The sequence below is a fragment of the Pinus tabuliformis genome, chromosome 9 (assembly GCF_031772625.1).
Source record: "Pinus tabuliformis cultivar Carrire ecotype Pingquan chromosome 9, CPIR1, whole genome shotgun sequence".
NCBI lineage: Eukaryota > Viridiplantae > Streptophyta > Pinopsida > Pinales > Pinaceae > Pinus > Pinus tabuliformis.
Window position 1 is genome coordinate 1854698265 of NC_142307.1, and position 18183 is coordinate 1854716447.

The following is an 18183-nucleotide window of genomic DNA, read 5'->3' on the forward strand; positions in this document are numbered from 1 at the left end:
TCTTGCTGCTGAAGAGCGGCCCACATCCCTTCCTAATCTGGCAATCTCTCTCTGCCCAGGATACTCTAGACCAATGTGGAAAAAGTCGAAGTCAGGATTAATTCGGCAAGGGTCCAAAAGTTGAAAAACTCGTTAAAGTCGGGAGTTTTTTGAAAAAGTCAGCGAAAAGTCGACAAAATTAAAAAAACACAAAATTATTCATTTTTTTTTATTTTTTTTTAACATCTAGAGTCGAAGTCATAGTTTAGAGGTGTTTTCAGTGTTTTACAGTTTTACTACAATGTCATTCTTTACATGTGAATTTGATCACTAAAAGAATGTTACACTCTTGCAGTCTGCATTCTAAGTGAATTTTATCACCAATGTTTTTCAACATTATCCACAAAAAATATGATCATAACAGTGTTGATTCTTGGGAATGTTCATCAGCTATTTACACTTCCTTGCTTGCTAGTCTGAATACTCCTTGTCCTCTTTCTCTTATGTCTCACAATCATGCTCGTCGAGGTAGGTATGCACTTCTTTTTCATAGTCTTCTCAGTTTCTTATAGTAGCCTGCTGATAGCTTAGCCTTTGGCTAATGTCTCTTCTTTGTATTTTTTTGCACATCTCATATAGATCCCTATTGTTTTGCAGACATAACATCCAGCGAGAGCAAACCAATAATAGCCATATATGTTTCAACATTCAACAGAATATAGCAACCAAGCAATTAATTTTCTCAGTAACACCAACCAACTATAATGCTCGAAATTAAGATTCAACAACGAAACAAATTGCACAGCACAACATTATCACCAAATTTCTAGGGCTATGTTTGAAAGATTCCACTCTGCCTTAAGATTAAACAGGAGAAAATTATATCATTTTCGCCTTTGCAGCCTCTTTATCCACGGCCTGGGAGGGAGGCAAACTTTTTGGGTCGACTCCCGATTAAATCAGGAGTATAACGATTAAATCGCGATTTTTTTCCTTTTTGAAAAAGTCGCCAAAAAGTCGGGGGATTAAATCGTTTGGTTTAAAAAATCGCATTTTTAGGATTAAATCGGGATTTTTTGCAAACTTTTTCCACACTGCTCTAGACAAACACTTGCCATTCTTCTGAGACTAAATTTAGGGCCAACCTCACCATTTTTGTAGGCTAAGGTGTTGATCCTACAACTACCAACTGATCTCAGACTTCCTGAAGCTTTGATAGGAACGGATCAATGCGTTCCCCTTTCTCCATCCTACCACATCTTAGCTTCTCCTCCAAGTACATCTTCCGCTGCTCGGAAGATCCTTGATATAGCGTAGCCAAGGCATCCCACATCTCTTTGGTCGTCCCTTTGCCAGCAATGTGACATACAACGTGATCCCTCACTCCATCAAGGATCAACCGCTTGGCCTTCGCCATCTCAGCCTTGTACTTTTTGAGTGGATCTGCATCACCAAGTACAACTACCACACTATCGACATACATCTTGAGATCATGCTCATCCAGAAGGCATGAGATCCTAGCCTTCCAGATCACATAGTTGGATGCTCCATCCAACCGATCTTGATCTCTCAGCCCGTTAGCTGCCATCTCTGCCAACAAAATGTTGAACTGCCTCCTCTCTCCTCTGCGTTGTTGTTGGGCTGGCCTATGCACTCCCTGCTGGAGTTAGTAGATCTGCTCCTCTCTACTGCTGCTCAGCAAATGAGAAATCGAATTCCCTGGCTAGGAATTCTCTGAGGAAGAAATTCCCTCAAATAGTGTTTCCTTCCCTCTTCTGACATTTTTTCTGCCCCAACAACTACTGTAGAAAACTGGCCACAATGTCGATCGTTCCTGGCAGAGAAAGACAAAAGGGCACTGCACAGGTCTGATTTTCCCCTTTCTGCCTCTATGTTGACCCTCCTCCTTGCTCGAAATGATGACGCAGGTTCTGCGTCACTTCCTCTCTTGCTGCTTCTACTATGGAACAGCACTGTCTCTTGGGACAACTGCTTCTGCTGCAAATTCTTCAGATTTCCGCTGGTGTCTTTAGTCCTCCTGTGATCTGCAACCCTCTGATACCATGTTGAAATTTCTAAGTCTAACACGTCAGAAATCCCTACTGCATTATCTTGTTTATTAACTCCTACTTGTTCTTTCCATTAACAGGTTATTTATAAATATAAATACCAAAATAAATACAAATGCAACCTCAACACATATACAGATCAACAACTGAAATAACTGAGACAAACACACAAGGGACACCATTATTTTTGGACAATCGTCCCCGGAAAAACCCAATGCGGCAAAACCAGTGCAGCAGATATGAGGGTTATATTATTTTGCAGTTTTCTAAATACAACTAGGGTGCCAGAAATAGCTCACCCTTCAGAGAATTTCCTTGGCAGAAGTACCTCTCCTTAGAGATAGATATTCTGGTTGATCAGCCACCAGATGATCGATCCCACAACAACTACAACAGCTCCTTAGTTGGACAGCGAAAGCTGCTCCAAGCTTCTCCACTGCTCTGCGTCACTCTACAAGGACTGTGTCACCCTCTCAACTCCAGTCTGCCCACAAAAATTTCCAGCACTGCCTCTTGGCCCTGTGTCAGCTCTGCGGAGCTACTGCTACCTCTGCATCAGCCACATGGCTCTCTGTGTCAACCCTCTAGCCCTCTGCACACCCAAGCTAGCCTCCTCAGCCTCTGTGTCAATCCCAGCTGCCTCTGCGTCAGCCTTCCCAGGCTCTACGTTGTCTCTCTAGCACTATCTCTACCTCTCTGCTATGTATTCTCGGCCTTCTGCCGAACTACCCTCGCTGCAACAGATCACTAGCTCCATTCTCTCAGCAAACCCCACTCCAAAAAATCGAACTAACTGATCAATTTGGTGTATCTCCAACTAACCCTCAAGCCTCCTCTTATACTTTTCCTGTTGAGTCTTCAATGGCCGAGATTAAGTCCCTAATCAACGGCTAAGATTAGAACTGGCTTGATCCTCGTCACTTAGAACATTAATATTTTTATTTTCCTAAGTTTAGACTTAGGAACTCATTAAAAATATTAATTATTTTAATAACTCCTCATCCTCGTGGAATTTCTCCAAACGATTTCTGCGTCTTGGAGATCTTATGTGCCTTAGCCTCTCCACCAATTTTCAAGGCTAGAGCACATCCTATGCTACCCAAAATCAACAAGGCATCTATTAAAAATAACTAATTATCTTAATAAAACCTTCTCCGGGTGGAATTTCCCAAAATGATTTCTAGGTATTCTGGAATACATGTGTCCTAGCCTCCTTGCAAATTTTGAGGCTTAGATCACATCCAATGCTACCAGATCAAGATCAAGCATGCTGCAGATGTCAGTACTAAGAAGCATAAGGTTAGGATTTTGGTGAGAGGGTTCTCCAAAAAAGAGGGAGTGGACTATGAGGAGCCATTTGCTCCAATCACCAGGTATACTTCTATCAAGGTTGTTATATCTATTGATTTAGAGATGAGGTGGAGGATAGATAAGATGGACGTGAAAACAACATTCCTCAATGGCATTATTGAGGAGGAGGTGTAAATTGAGCAATTGTAGGGTTTTGAGGCACATGGGAGAAAGTCTCATGTATGCAGGTTGAAGAAAGCATTATATGGATTCAAGCAGGCACCGAGAGCATGGTACTCGAGGATTGATGGGTATCTACTAGGCATGGGCTTCACTGAGAGTAAGGCAAATCCCAACTTGTATTACACAAGTGTTGCAGAAGATCCACTCATCTTAGTGTTGTATGTTGATGATCTATTTCTCACATGGTTAGAGAAGGTCATAGAGATGTGCATGCAAGATCTAGTTTCCGAGTTCGAGATGGAGGACATCATCATGATGCATTACTTTTTGGGATTTTGGTGTGGCAGCAAATAGACAATATTAAAATATTTCACTAAAACAGGGAAAATATGCAGTTGATATCCTAAGGAGATAGCGGATGGTGGGTTGCAAGCTTATGTCTACACCTAGAATCACCAATCTGAGGAAACTAAATGCTTCAAAGTCAGAGTTGGTGGATCCCACATTATATAGGCAACTAATAGGTTCTTTGATGTATCTGATCAACACTAGGCCAAATACATGCTTTGTTGTGAATACCCTAAGCCAATTTACGGTGGGGCTAAGGAGGGTGCATTGGTTGGCAGTGAAGCATGTGCTCAAGTACTTGTGAGGTACAATGGAGTATGGGCTAATATGTGTCAAAAGTGATGTAGCGCAATTGCATGGTTGTACATACTACAGACCTAGATAAGGATGGAAGTGCAGTGGACAGGGAAACCACCTCATGGTGCTGCTTCAATCTAAGATCAGTAGTATTTCATGGTTTGGTAGGAAGCAAAGTTTAGTGGCGCTCAGTTCAGCAGAGGCCATGTACATGGCAGCAAGTTTCGCGAGATGCGAGGCCATTTGGCCTGGTAAGGTGCTCATAGGGTTATTTGGTTTTGAGTTAGATCCCACTATGATTCATTGTGATAATCTGAGTTGCATCAAACTCTCGGAGAATCCAATGTTTCAAGACAGGTCCAAGCATATAGAGATCATATATCACTTCATCAAAGACAAGGCCAGAGGGGAGTTTTGAAGCTTCAATATATCTCCGCAGATGAGCAAGTTGCAAATATTCTCACCAAGCCTCTTGCAAAGAGGAAGTTTGTCTTCTACAAAGATAAGATGAGGGTGGTGCAGAATACCTTCCTCACTAGGAGAGAGTGTTGATGTTGTTAGCTTGGATAGGTGCTTCAACATAGGCTAGGTGTTAAGCATGCATAAGATGTCCAAAATCCTCTTTAGGTACTTGCTCATGTTGAGTAAGTGACTTTTATGATCTCTCCACTAAATGTAACTCAGAAAAAGAACATCAATTGATTTATTAATTAAAGTTCGCTATTGGGCAAAGGTTTTCTAATGAAAAGTTAATTTATTTACGTTAGTGAGTTAGATCTAATCTCTACTTTTGATTTCAAGTGAGGTTTAGGATCTAATCTTAGCCATACATCACTTAAGAGATCTAGCTTAACGAAGAAATTATAAAGTAATCCTAAGGGAGAGGTTAAAGACAAATCGAATTAGTGGGAAAGTGAATTTCTCAATAGTAAGAGACTCAACACTGAAGAGAAAGAAAAGTGTGCAGCAAGGAAATTCCTATGAGAATAGTTCAAAGGGGCCAAGATCTTGGAAAGAGGAGGCCGAGACTTGCAGCTAGAGGCTTGCACAAGAGGGTCATACGGCATAGGTGAAGGGAAAATTTCTTCCAGTGCAAAGGGGACCATACATGGCTAGAAGAAAGGAGGCCTATTTACAGGTTGGAGAAGCTGAGTTTCCAGGGGCTGAAAATTTCCAAGGGCTGAATTTTTCAGGAAAGCGAAATTTCCAGGGGGACCAAAAATTTCAGGTTCTATTTTTCCATATTTTCTGTATATTCTCTGAGGATCACTTTCCCTGTTAAGGGAGCCCTTAATTTTCCTTACTAATAAAAAGTGAAGGAAAATTTGAAGGGTGACAATTTTGTTGTGTTTGTGACTAATTTTCGATTCAAATTTCCGCTGCAGATTATTTAAGTTAAAATACCATTGTATTTTTATTCATCAATTTTTCAGAAAAATAATTGATTGGGTGAATATATTTTATGGGCATAAAATAGATTGCTAGGAATTTAAATCAGATCTGGTATCGGAAAATTTAACAAGGTGATTGAGAAGGCATGCACAACATACTAGCCACCAAAAATTTCTCTCTCTCTTGTTTTTTGCTTGTATTTCAAGTTTGGAGAAACAGGAAATAAAGAATAAATCTTATTATCTGTGAATATAAGTCTTTTTCTATTTACAAAACTAATATTGAAGCACAGTTTACAGTGTACACCATATATGGCAATATAAAAATAGGAAATAGCTAATAGAAAACAGCCGATCATAACATTAAACCAGGAAAATATAACCAAATCCACGATCAACTTCTCTAGTATAAATTCAGGCTTAGAAACAAACAACTTTCAAAATAAAGAGACAAAATAAATCACAAGCAGAGAAATAGCAGCAGCCAGAACTAGTTCCAATCATAAGAAACTGCTTTCCTATGATACTCACAAGAGCAGAAATGATATCCTCCACGGTTTCCTTTGAAAAGCACTTTTCAATTATCTCCAACCTATAAACATCAGAAAGCACTACAGTATCAGACATAGGGCCTGTACAGTTACAGAAATAAAAAATAGTAATATTATAGGCAACCTAAACACAGGATGATAATGTTTGATTGATCTAGTACATAGAAGGCATAAGCTTAGCCACCTTATTACCATGAAAATCTTGGGTTTGGAAATCACACTGACTATAATGGCTTCTTAGCAATCAGAAAGATTCTCAAATTTAATATGACGAAACCAGTTACCAGTGTAGTAAGTCACTGTCATTGACAAATGATTTCATTTTTTATTTTCTGTATTGAAGTAGGACCCATGAAGTGGGCACATTTCAACACAGCTCTCAATGTCTTGAATGGTAGAAGATCGCATAATCCTATGTAAACCAGGTACCTGCCTTAATGTTTCTGCGCCAAAAATGCTTTTCTAAAGCATTGGTAAATAGCATGCATGCAATGGACAAAGGGAGTTCTTCCCCATCACTAACTTGACCAAACATTCTAGCAAAAAATATCATAAGCGCAAAATGATACTTTTCCTTTATATCAATTTTCCACATTCTGAAGAACATATAAAAATGGAGTCACCTTTGTAATGCAGTCCCATCTTTCACAGGTACTTTATCAGACAATCCATCAATCACTGAACTAATAATATTTGGATCCGTTGTCTCAACTTTGGCTAAAGTTTCTTCCAACAAAGGCAACCGCTGTTCATGTAAGAAACAAAATAACCATGTTAACAATAAACAGTATTACAGTGACAAAAGATGATCATATACCAAAGATATAACCAAGGAAAGAAACAAAAATTATACTGAAGTAACATAGATATGTGTAATGTTAATTAGAGGCAATTAAAGTTCCACATTCACCATGTTTGGCTCAAAAGTAGACAAAGTTGGTCACCAGCAACAGCATATCTTCAAAGGGAACTTGTATACTTAGTCATTAGTTCTTATAGTTAAGGAGAAGCATCCCAAGTTTCATGTGTTATTAGAATTATCAATGTAATCATTGTGTTGGACGAGGGTATTTGTTGCTGCTTTATGAAACGTAAGCTAGTTTGTAAGAAAGCTTGAAGAAGTGGTAGAACTTTAAAAAGACAAACAGATGGAATCCTTTGGCTCAAATGCATACATTAAACTTTAAAGGCATAAAGAGTGAACTGTTTTGCAGGCTTTAAAGCATGATCAGTGCACCTGGATGTTCTTTGTGTGAATTCCTGTTTTTTATCATCATAGTGTGAAATTTCTCTGAGCATTATTTGCTTAATGTTCTTTTCACTTATTCACAAAACTCTAGTTTTTAAAGATTCATCTGGTTCTGAATAAGTAGCAGAATGATATTAGAGTAAATCCTAGAAGGGGCATTAGCAGTTGATTACTTGTTTGTCAGAATGAGTATTCATGTAAGCTCTATGTGATACAAATACTGTCCAGTGGACCTTTCATAGCAAAGCCACCTGGCCCCAATAATCTCCCTCCTGTGGTTTAGTCCCTTCAAAAGGCTAACCTGAGAAGATAAAACTAATAGATTTAAAATGTGTACTTAACATATAGCAAAGGAGGACCATTAGTATTAGGGAAAGAACACCAAGCTGAATCATTGATATGGTTCTTTGATCTGCTCTATGTTCTTGGTTTTGGTGCCTACTATCAATGTTGTACTTCATTATCTGGTATCCATTATGATGTCCAAAAAAGTGATGTTACTAAGATTTATGTAATTGTTTGAAATTGCTTATTTTTAGACAAATGTATTTATTATTCTCTATGTTCCCAAAACTTGGACTTCAACTTATTTGTGTATAGGAATGATTCCACATCTAGGAACTAGTAAGAAAAACATTGGGAATGCCTGTGAAAACACCTCCCATTAGTTTCCTGTGTAAAAACCTTCATGAACCATATAAGGTGTACGGGCCCATGAACCTGGCCCCACATACATAGACCTAGTCCTAGGTTCAAGAGAGGTGACATCTCCCAAAACTTGAAGAGTTTGTTACCTTTCAAATCCACACATGGACCTAAAGGCAACTTGGAGGGGTCGCCATTTGTTGGTAAATATGGAAGCCATGGTCGGTATTTTCATCTTGAAAAAGAAATGAAAATTTGAATTTTTTAAATTGCCTTCAAATTTATTAGGTCGGCTGGGCCCCTAAGAGGCACCCATTCAACCCCACTTGAAGGCTATATAAAGGAGATCATTTCTCCTCATTTTGGACACAAAAAACTTGGGCTGATGCTTCTCTGATCCAGCGAAATTACAGGAGGGCCGAAATTTTAGGAGGAGGCCGAAATTTCAGGAGGGATGCCGAAATTATAGGGAGAGCCGAAATTTCAGGAGGATGCCGAAATTTCAGGAGGGCTGCCGAAATTCTAGGGAGGGCCGAAATTTCATGGGGATGCCGAAATTCTAGGGGGTTGGATCTTGACATGGAAATTGATTATAATCTTGGTTTCTGGTTTGGCTATTATTCTGCTATTGTTATTTACAATGTATTGATGAATTTGGAAACTCTCTCTCACATAACTTTTCTGGGTTTTCCCCTTGTGGGTTTTTCCCTAGCTGTGAGCCTAATTTCTGTGTCTCTTGTCTTATGGTTTCATGGTTATATTTTACTGCTCTTTTCATGGTTTTGATGATAGAATGTTTAAACTGCATAATGATATTGTTAAATGCTATATGAATGCTAATAATGATCTGTTGAAGTTGTAATTGTGTTGTTCTGTTATGCCCTAAGCAAAATTCAACACCATTGTCACCTCAATGACCCACACCCACATTTTAGGTTGAACAACTCTTCAACACAAAGGGGAAAACCCTAAGACCACTATGGATGGAAAAGAGATTTACATTGTATGGATGGCTTAGCATTAATGGTTTTAATTTCCAGATTTTATGTGAGTTGAAACTTGAAAGAACTTATGGGTACAAGAATAATGTGTTTATTTGGTTCTAAGTAAATCTGGAAATGAAAATGCAAAGCTGATGCACATAATCGGATTTGATATATTCCATAACCACTCAATAAAAGCCAAGCAAGTGAGCAAAATATTTATGCAAATGATCAAGTTTATGCTTACAAAGAGTTGGCTATGAAATGTAAAAAATTGAAGTGCCTGTTACCCACCCATATGTCTAGGTAACCCTGGGAGAAAACATTTCTGCTATGATGCAGCTTGCCAGCCAGCAGCCCTATGATCCATAGGGAAAATGAAAATCTGGAAATGAAAATGCAAAGCTGATGCACATAATCGGATTTGATATATTCCATAACCACTCAATAAAAACCAAGCAAGTGAGCAGAATATTTATGCAAATGATCAAGTTTATGCTTACAAAGAGTTGGCTATGAAATGTAAAAAATTGAAGTGCCTGTTACCCACCCATATGTCTAGGTAACCCTGGGAGAAAACATTTCTGCTATGATGCAGCTTGCCAGCCAGCAGCCCTATGATCCATAGGGAAAATGAAAATCTGGAAATGAAAATGCAAAGCTGATGCACATAATCGGATTTGATATATTCCATAACCACTCAATAAAAGCCAAGCAAGTGAGCAGAATATTTATGCAAATGATCAAGTTTATGCTTACAAAGAGTTGGCTATGAAATGTAAAAAATTGAAGTGCCTGTTACCCACCCATATGTCTAGGTAACCCTGGGAGAAAACATTTCTGCTATGATGCAGCTTGCCAGCCAGCAGCCCTATGATCCATAGATAGCCATCCTCAGATGCCTCTTCTCCACTCTCCGGTCAGTGCTTTCCTTCATGTAGCCTACTCATCCAATGAAGGTTGGTCATCTATTATGAGGCACATTAACCATTTATGTATTCAACTGCTTTCTCTTAACATCTAAGGACATTCTAGTATGCATCACAAGTTGTCTTGGATGATAGAACACTATTGGTTGTGTTGTCGCACTAAGTGTCCAGGCACTGTGACAACGCTCAGAGTAAGGGTTGTCACTCTAATCTTTACTCGCTCCATTTAGACTCTCTCCTAAACAAGTCAAGGAGGGTAGTCCCTAGGGGCAAATGAATGAAGGAAACTTGTGGAACGCAGACTCTAGGAGAGTTAAGGGTGAATAGCTTAATGAAAATGAGACAAGTTCTGATTAAATGAGATGAATAACACACAACCACAAGATAGAAATGATTTTTTTAGACTAATGCCTTAGATGTTCAATTAACCACCAACCTACTTGAAGAAACGCAATCAAGCTATTTAGAAGAAACAACGATCGTAATATGCAAGTATAGCAATTAAATTGCGAAAGATCTAAATACCATGAAGAACCATGAAATTCAAATGCTAAGCAATTCACAATCCTAGAATTTAAATGATTTTTCTTTAATGACCCAAATCTAGAAAAAATTATCGAATTTCCTATAGTGAATCTTTAAATATGATTTTAAGTGATTATTAAGCATGTTTGACTATAGAGAAATGAAAATATCAATACCACACAATTTTCCTTTTAAATTTTACTTTTAACACAAAAAGACACCAAGAAGGAACTTTAGATTAACAATTTAATTATTCCTTAGGCAAATTTAATGTGTTAAGCTTATGAAGCAAATTTAAAGTGGTAAATGATCAATTAAATCTTTTAATGTGACAAATGTAAAAAAATCAAAAATCAAAAAGACTTATTGAACTAAATTTTTAATGGGCCAAAGGCCACATAAAAATTTATATTTTTTAATGTCAAAGCGCTAAGTCCTCTTTTGATTTAAATCTCTAAAAACAAGTTAAAGTCGCAAAAAATCAAAACAAAAAATTGAAATGAAAAAAAAACGAATTAAATAAAAAAGGCCTAACCCTAATGAAACTAAAACCTCAAGTAAAAAAACAAAAAGAAAAAAAAACAAAGGAAATCAAAGTTATAAAATCAAAAAAAAAAAATAATAATTGGAAATGAAATTTTTATTTTTATAATTTTTATTATAATGCCATAAGAATCAAAATCACACAAAAATTAAAATCAAGAAAAAAATGAAAAAGTCAAAAAACAAAAAAATTTAAAACAAACAGAAAAACAAATCGAAATTCTTTTATTCACACCCAACCCTAACCTAAAGATCAAATGAAATAAAAAAAAAACGAATTGTTTGCTTGTGCTTATGCCGGTTTGGACAACGACAGAGAGGAACTGGAGCAGGGCAAAAGGGAGGCAGCAAGAGCTAAGAATTTAGCTTGCAGGTTGACTCAATGGCGGCAGGAGGAATGCTTGGACGCAAGTTAGTATACGGACACAGAAGGGAGGGAGCTGCAAAGATAATGAAGGACGGAACAAGGAGGCAGTGTTGGAGAGAACCGCAGGTAGGGGTTTTGCCTTTCATGATTTGCAGGTTTAGCGTGGCTGTGGATGGAGAGAGCAGGCAAATTGACGCAGGAACAGATGAGTGAGGAAGGCCACAGAGAAATGAAGAAGAGCTGGACCTTTTGGCAAGGAATGAGAGAGGAGCACAAAGAGAAGGAAGAGTTGGGGCTGCGTGCAGGAATAGGGAGCAAAAAACGCAGGAAGGAAGAAAGGGTTCATGCACAACAGCAGGATAAAGCACAGGTCGAGGGAATGAAACCGTGAAGGTTTTTTCCTCCAGGTTTGAGATGTTGGAAGAGGGATAGGAGCCACAGGGCAGAGGAGAGGGAGAACAGTGAAAGGACCAAGATGAGGAGAAACCCCAAAATATAGTCACCAAAAAAAAATTCGAAATTTTCCAGAGGGGAAAAACGCATTAGAAAATGGTAACCAAAAACCTAAGAAAATTTCCCGGAATTTTTTTATTCAAATGATATATTCTTCTACTTAAAATTTGTCATTGAGTCTCTTGTAGAAAAACCTCATATCTAAACTCTGAAATCCTCCAACTGAAAATAATTTGGAATAATGCCCCTCCAAAATGGTATTGAGGCCAGATCTTACCCTCCAGAGCCTAGATCTGGCTTCAAAAAAAAAAAAAAATCCTTCAGATTTGCACCTGCAAAAACAAAACACCCAGAACCCAGATCTACAAAAATAAACAAAGCCCCAAAAACCTAGCCAGAAAGCCAAAAATATTACGGATTTGTGCACAAAGACGGTAGATCTATCAGATCTTAGGAGTATGAGTCCAACTCTACTCCCAGATCTAATAATCTAAGGCTCTCAACAGCCAAATCTATCAATTTTCCACAATTATTTAAAAAATAAAAATAAAAAAATTGAAAATTTTGGAGAGGTACTAGGCTAGAAACACCCTGCAGGAAAAATAATTTAATCTTAAGATAAGTCCCGAAGTTTATGTGCAGTAGGCTCTTCTAAAAATATACGCTAAGAGTTGGTTGGTCCAACCGAGAACTATCCCTAAACGCTCAACGAAAACCCGAAAGATCTCCTGCAAACACTAGATCAACCATCAAACCAAGTAGAGAAATAGAACAACAACGAAATTTTGAAGCAATAGAGATATCTACTACTTCGATCAAAATTAAGAATGTTACCCTAGATCCAATAAACTGAATAAGATACCTGTGTTATTCTAAAAGAGCTATTGATTGATAGTTTTCACATAACATTAAGCAAAAATTAAACATTGTTACAATAAGTTCATGAAGAGGAACACCACAACACGTTGAAACCCCAAAGACTTTTGCATTAATTCAAAAAAGTATACAACAGAGCTTGAGAGATTAGTACACGATTTAGAGATCGGATGAATCAACTGACAAATGACCTCCTATTTAAAGATAAATCCTCCAACGGCTAGTTCGAGTGATCCTCGTCAAAGCAATCTCGACCGTTGATGAAGATTAAAATTTCTTTTAATCTCATCCATCGAAATATTTAAATATTTGGGGAAATTCGAAATTTTTATTTAAATGCTTTTTAATAAATTCAAAAATAAAAATTGAGTTAATTTCCCCAAAATTTTGACTTTGACTTAACACCTAGGAATCAAAGGTTTAATATTTATCAAAATAATTAATTTACCTTAGTCCCGGGACCTTTTAAAATTTAATTTTTTTAAACCGACGAATTTTGCCTTTGAAGAATTTAAATTTACCTAGGACCTAGAATTAATTAAATTTCTAGCTTAAGATTTTAATTAATTTTTTGCCAAAAAATTTAATTAATTAATTTATGAGGGAATAAATTATTTTTCCAACCCTCAAAACACTTTACATCATGATTTTCATTTTTTTTACATCATAAAAGGGAAAACCCATTTGTAATAGACCCTCACAGATTACCCACTTCTGCGACACAAATAAAATCCAGCAAACCAAGTAATCTGTAATAAAATAATCTAACCAAATAGTTAGGATTATTCCCAAATTACTTTTACATAGAGTCAATTTAGAACACTAGGACTCAGCTAAGATCCTAGTCACAAAATCCATTCCAGCTTTGGGGTAAGACTGGAGGAAAAATCTACTGACCATCCGAGAATGGACTGGTGAGACAAAAAACCTCCTAGAATGGAAATCGTCACTAAAAAGATAAGTTTACGTAGGTTGTTACATATATGACACGGTTCTACTGAGATTATTTACATCATATACATGCAGAATGGGTTTACATTATAATATGATGATCAAGTTGATGATGATAACTGGACGACATGGACACATCAATCAAGTGCTATCCATTTTGCAAAAAGAGGGGGTGTACTGCTATGAGTTGTTGACACATAGTGGTCAACATCTGGCTCTACTTGGGGACACGTTGTTGCACCAGAGAAATGTGAAAATCCAAAATCTGCATCCATGCAACACACACAAGATAACATAAGTAGCGTCCATTCAAAAATCATCATATAAAATTAAGCACAGGAAGATATAAGCTCTTCATTTATTAACTATCCTAATAACATGAAAAACATAAATCTACCTACAAAATAAAATACTGAAATAAAAGGGTGTAAGGTTAGGAATACAATACAAAGGATGTCCCATGGCACCATATGTGTTCAATGTAGTGCATGGTGAGCATTTGTCTGCTTTCTGGCAAATCTGTGGGTTGTTTTTCGAATGTGCCATGCCCGATCCTGCATATCATAGGACTATGTCTTATCCGAAAATCGATTTGTTTTTGGCCATCAAATGTATCAAGCCTCTTCCTTCTCTTTCACTTTGTTCGTTTGTTTTCATTAGGATTTGATGTCGATGATGATGTGGTCGGCGCACAACTTCCTTCTTGATCCAAAAAACGCTCATATGGAAAACATGGAATGTTCAAGACAACTGTGACCTGCGCTTCTTTATTTTCATGAACCTAATCTGTTATTATTGGTGGATCAACCTTGCAAGCATCAACTTGATTCTTATCAATTTCTCTTTTATCTGGGTCACCTTCAATTAGCCACTTTTCAATGGAACAAATGATCTCCTCATATTAAGATGGAGCTTGTTGCAGCAGACAGGGAGGCTTATGATTTGTTGACGTTTCCTTGTTTCTTTCATCCTCTGACCCATGCTGAAATTCCTGTACCTGTATCTTATTCTGAAGAGTGATTTTTTCAAATTTTATGGCATCCATCTGGTTAGAGTGTTCAACCTTCATAGCACTGACTTCCTTGGCATGGTTTTCCTCCATGGTCAATAACTTATTTTGAAGACATATCTGACCAGCCTCCATATCCTTTATTACTTTGTCATTATCTGCTTTTATGGTCATCAAGCAATTTTGCATAGAGCTCATCTCTCTGTCATGATTAGCTTTCTTGGTTTCCATCTCCTTAGCATGTTTTTCTCTCATGACAAGTAAATAGTTTTGCATGGAAGTCCTTTCTTTGTCATGACTTGCTTCCATGGCCTCCATCATTGTGTTATGATTTACTAGAATAGCACTCATTTCTTTCTCATGATGACTATGCATGTCGGTCCTCATAGCCTTCATATTCTGAGCACACTTTTCTACTACGATGGCTACGTGATCGGAGTATTTAATTTTCATGATTTCCATCTCCTCATCACGTTTTTCCAGTTGGGTGTACAAATTTCTCATATCCTTGGCGTAATTAGCTATCAATTTTTCTTGATTAAGCTCCATATTTTTTACCAACTGCGTTTCACTGAACTGCATGTCTTTCACCAACTGTTTTAGTTCTTTTATAAGATGCTTATCATTTTCCCTTTCATTGTCGACACTGATTTGACAACTTGTTCCTGTTTTTCCACTATCATGGATTCGTCTTGCATCTATCCAAGTGGATGGCACATTTTGATATGGAGAATTGTCTTGAAATCTTTCATTGACAGTTGGATCCTTTACAAGATCACTTTCTTCCTGTTGCATAGTATTAGGGGCACAAGACAAGCCACCTTGATCTCCATATCTATGTTGATTTGGGGTAGCATCGGATGTGCTCTAGCCATGAAAATTGGTGGATAGGCTAAAGCACATGAGATCTCCAAGATCCAGAAATGGTTTGGGCAGATTCTAACCACTTTGGGAGATATTAAAATAATTAATATTTTTAATGGAGTTCCTAAATCTAAACTTAGGAAAAATAAAATATTAGAGGGTACTAATATAAAACTGTGTTAGAAGGGTCCAAAAGTCAAGGATCAAGCCAAATCTAATCTTAGTCGTTGATTAGAGATTTAATCTCGGCCGTTGATTGGCCAACGCGAAAAGTATAAGAGGAGGCATGAAGGTTGGTTGGAGAACACACCAAATTGATCAAGAATTCGATTTTTTGGGGCAAGGTTTGCTGAGGAAATCGAGTGAGTGATCTAAGTTGCAGCTGAGGGGCAGTGAATACATAGCAGAGAGGCAGAGTTAATAGCAGGAGGATCAGGGCAGAGTCGGGAGAGGTTGACATAGAGCCAACTAGAGGCCATGCAGAGGCAGCCAAGAACTGCACAAAGCCAGAGAGGCCAACGTGTGAGATGCGGAGGGTCTAGGGGCTAACGCGGAGGGTCCAGAAGCTGACGCAAAGGCTCCAGAAGCTGACGCAGAGACCAGAAAGGTTGACGCAGAGGCTCCAGAAGCTGACCCAGAGGCCAGAGATGCTAACGCAGGGCCTAGAGGCAGCGCTGGAGGATTTCGTGGGACACACTGGGAGCCGGAGAGCCAAATAGGGTGACGCATTCCCTATCAGAGGGATCGTTCATCTGGTGATTTAGTCGGAATATCTGTCTCCGACTGAGAGGTTCTACTGCCAAGGGCATTCTCTGTTGGGTGAGCCATTTCTGGCACCTAGGTTGTATTTTGAAACTTCATAATAATAAAACCCTCTGAATAGCTGCACCAGTTTTCCCGCATTGTGTTTTTCTAGGGACATTAGTCCAAAAAAAACAGTGTCACTTGTGTGCTTGTTTACTCTCAGTTGATGATCTGTATGTGTTGATACTGTACTTGTATTTATTTTTCAGTATTTACACGGTAAATAACTTGTTAAGTAATTGAACAAGTAGGAAGAAATAAATCATATAGTACAGGAAGAATTTCTAACGGGTTAAACTTAGAAATTCCAACATGGTATCAAAGCGAGGTTGCAGATCACAAGATAACTGAAGGCATCAGCCGAGCAGAGTAGTAGCAGCAGAAACAGTTGTCCCGAGTGACAGAAGTTGTTCCTAGCAGAAAGCAGCAAGGAAGGGGTGACGCAGATGGCTTGCGTCATCAGTTCGAGCCAAAAGGAGGATCAACGCAGAGGCAGAGAGGAGCAGACCTGACCTACGTAGTGCCTGGTCATCTTTCTCAGTGAGGAAGGATCGACGTTGTAGCCAGGAGGTGCAGATTTTGCCTGTGTCCGGACTGCGCAAAGCCTAGAGGCTCAGTCCTTCAAGTTGTAGGGGTATAGGAGGCTGCGGATAATTTGTGGAGCAAAGCTGGTGGGGTACTGTGGTCAGAACAATACCTAACACGGCAAGACCAAGGAGGAGGGATTTCCAGAAAGGAAATCGAGACTCAGAGGAAGTCGAACCGAAGACTTCCAGGAGGGAAGTAAAAAGACTCAGAGGAGTCAGAAGAAGAGCAGCATAATGGTCGTGAATGGACTGAGAGATCAGGATAGGTTGGATGGAGCATCCAACTTCGTGGTCTGGAAGGCCAAGATCTTGTCCATTCTAGACAGATATTGCATCAAGGACTTCATCTTGAAAACAATAGTGATCGCAGTTGACTTAGCTGAAAATGAGAAGTACGAGGAGGCAATGGCTAGGGCGAAGTGCATCATTCTTGATGGGGTCAAGGATCATGTGGTGTCACATATTGTCGAGAAGGACACGACAAATGAGATGTGGGGTGCCCTGAAGAAATTGCACCAGCATACTTCCATGCAGAGGAAGGTGTTACTTGAAAATCAGCTACGGTCATACCAGATGCAGAAGGGAGAGTAGATAGATGTTTTCCTCGATGGATTGAAGGAGATCCGTGACCAACTAACTATTGGAATTTCTAAGTCTAACTGTTAGAAACCCTTCATGCACTTTTCTGATTTATTTATGCCTACTTGTTCTGATTAATTAACAAGTTATTAACCATGTAAATACTGAAAATAAATATAAGTACATGCTCAACACATTACAGATCATCAACTGAAGGAAACAAAACAAGCACACAAGTGACACCGTTGTTTTTGGACCAATGTCCCCAGAAAAACCTAATGCAAGAAAATCGGTGCAGCTATCTGAGGGTTTTAATTATTAAGCAGTTTCATAATACAATCTGGGTGCCAAAACCGGCTCACCCGACAAAGAATAATCTCGGCAGTAGTACCTCTCAGTCGGAGACAGATGTTTCGGCTGAAACCCCGGATAAACACTCTGACAACTCCCAACTCCAATCTTCCCCACGAAAACCCCAACGCCAGCCTCTAGGGACTGCATCAGCCCTTTCTGAACCAGCGTCACCCTAGCTCACCCCGCGTCAATCTCTGGAGGCACTGTGTCAGCCCTTAGAGCTTTTGCGTCACCCACGCTAGTTCTCTAAGGCACTACACAGCTCCTGCCTACCTTTGCGTGAGCCCTGGCTGGCTCTGCGTGAACCTCTACCTGGCTCTACATCCCTATCTCCCGGCTTTTGCGTTGATCCTCCTA

The 18183-nt window shown here is 38.7% G+C and overlaps 1 protein-coding gene across 1 annotated transcript in view; it reads right to left on the reverse strand.

Annotated features, from left to right (window-relative positions):
• The window catches only part of LOC149156263 (3-hydroxyisobutyryl-CoA hydrolase 1-like), a 349800-nt gene that overhangs the window by 145515 nt on the left and 186102 nt on the right, over window positions 1–18183 (reverse strand). The window contains exons 10-11 of the mRNA XM_089438049.1: window positions 6732–6853; window positions 6089–6149 (exon numbers count right to left, since the gene is read on the reverse strand). Of these exons, the coding sequence (XP_089294175.1) occupies window positions 6089–6149; window positions 6732–6853 (183 nt within the window). The remainder of the gene's footprint in view (window positions 1–6088; window positions 6150–6731; window positions 6854–18183) is intronic.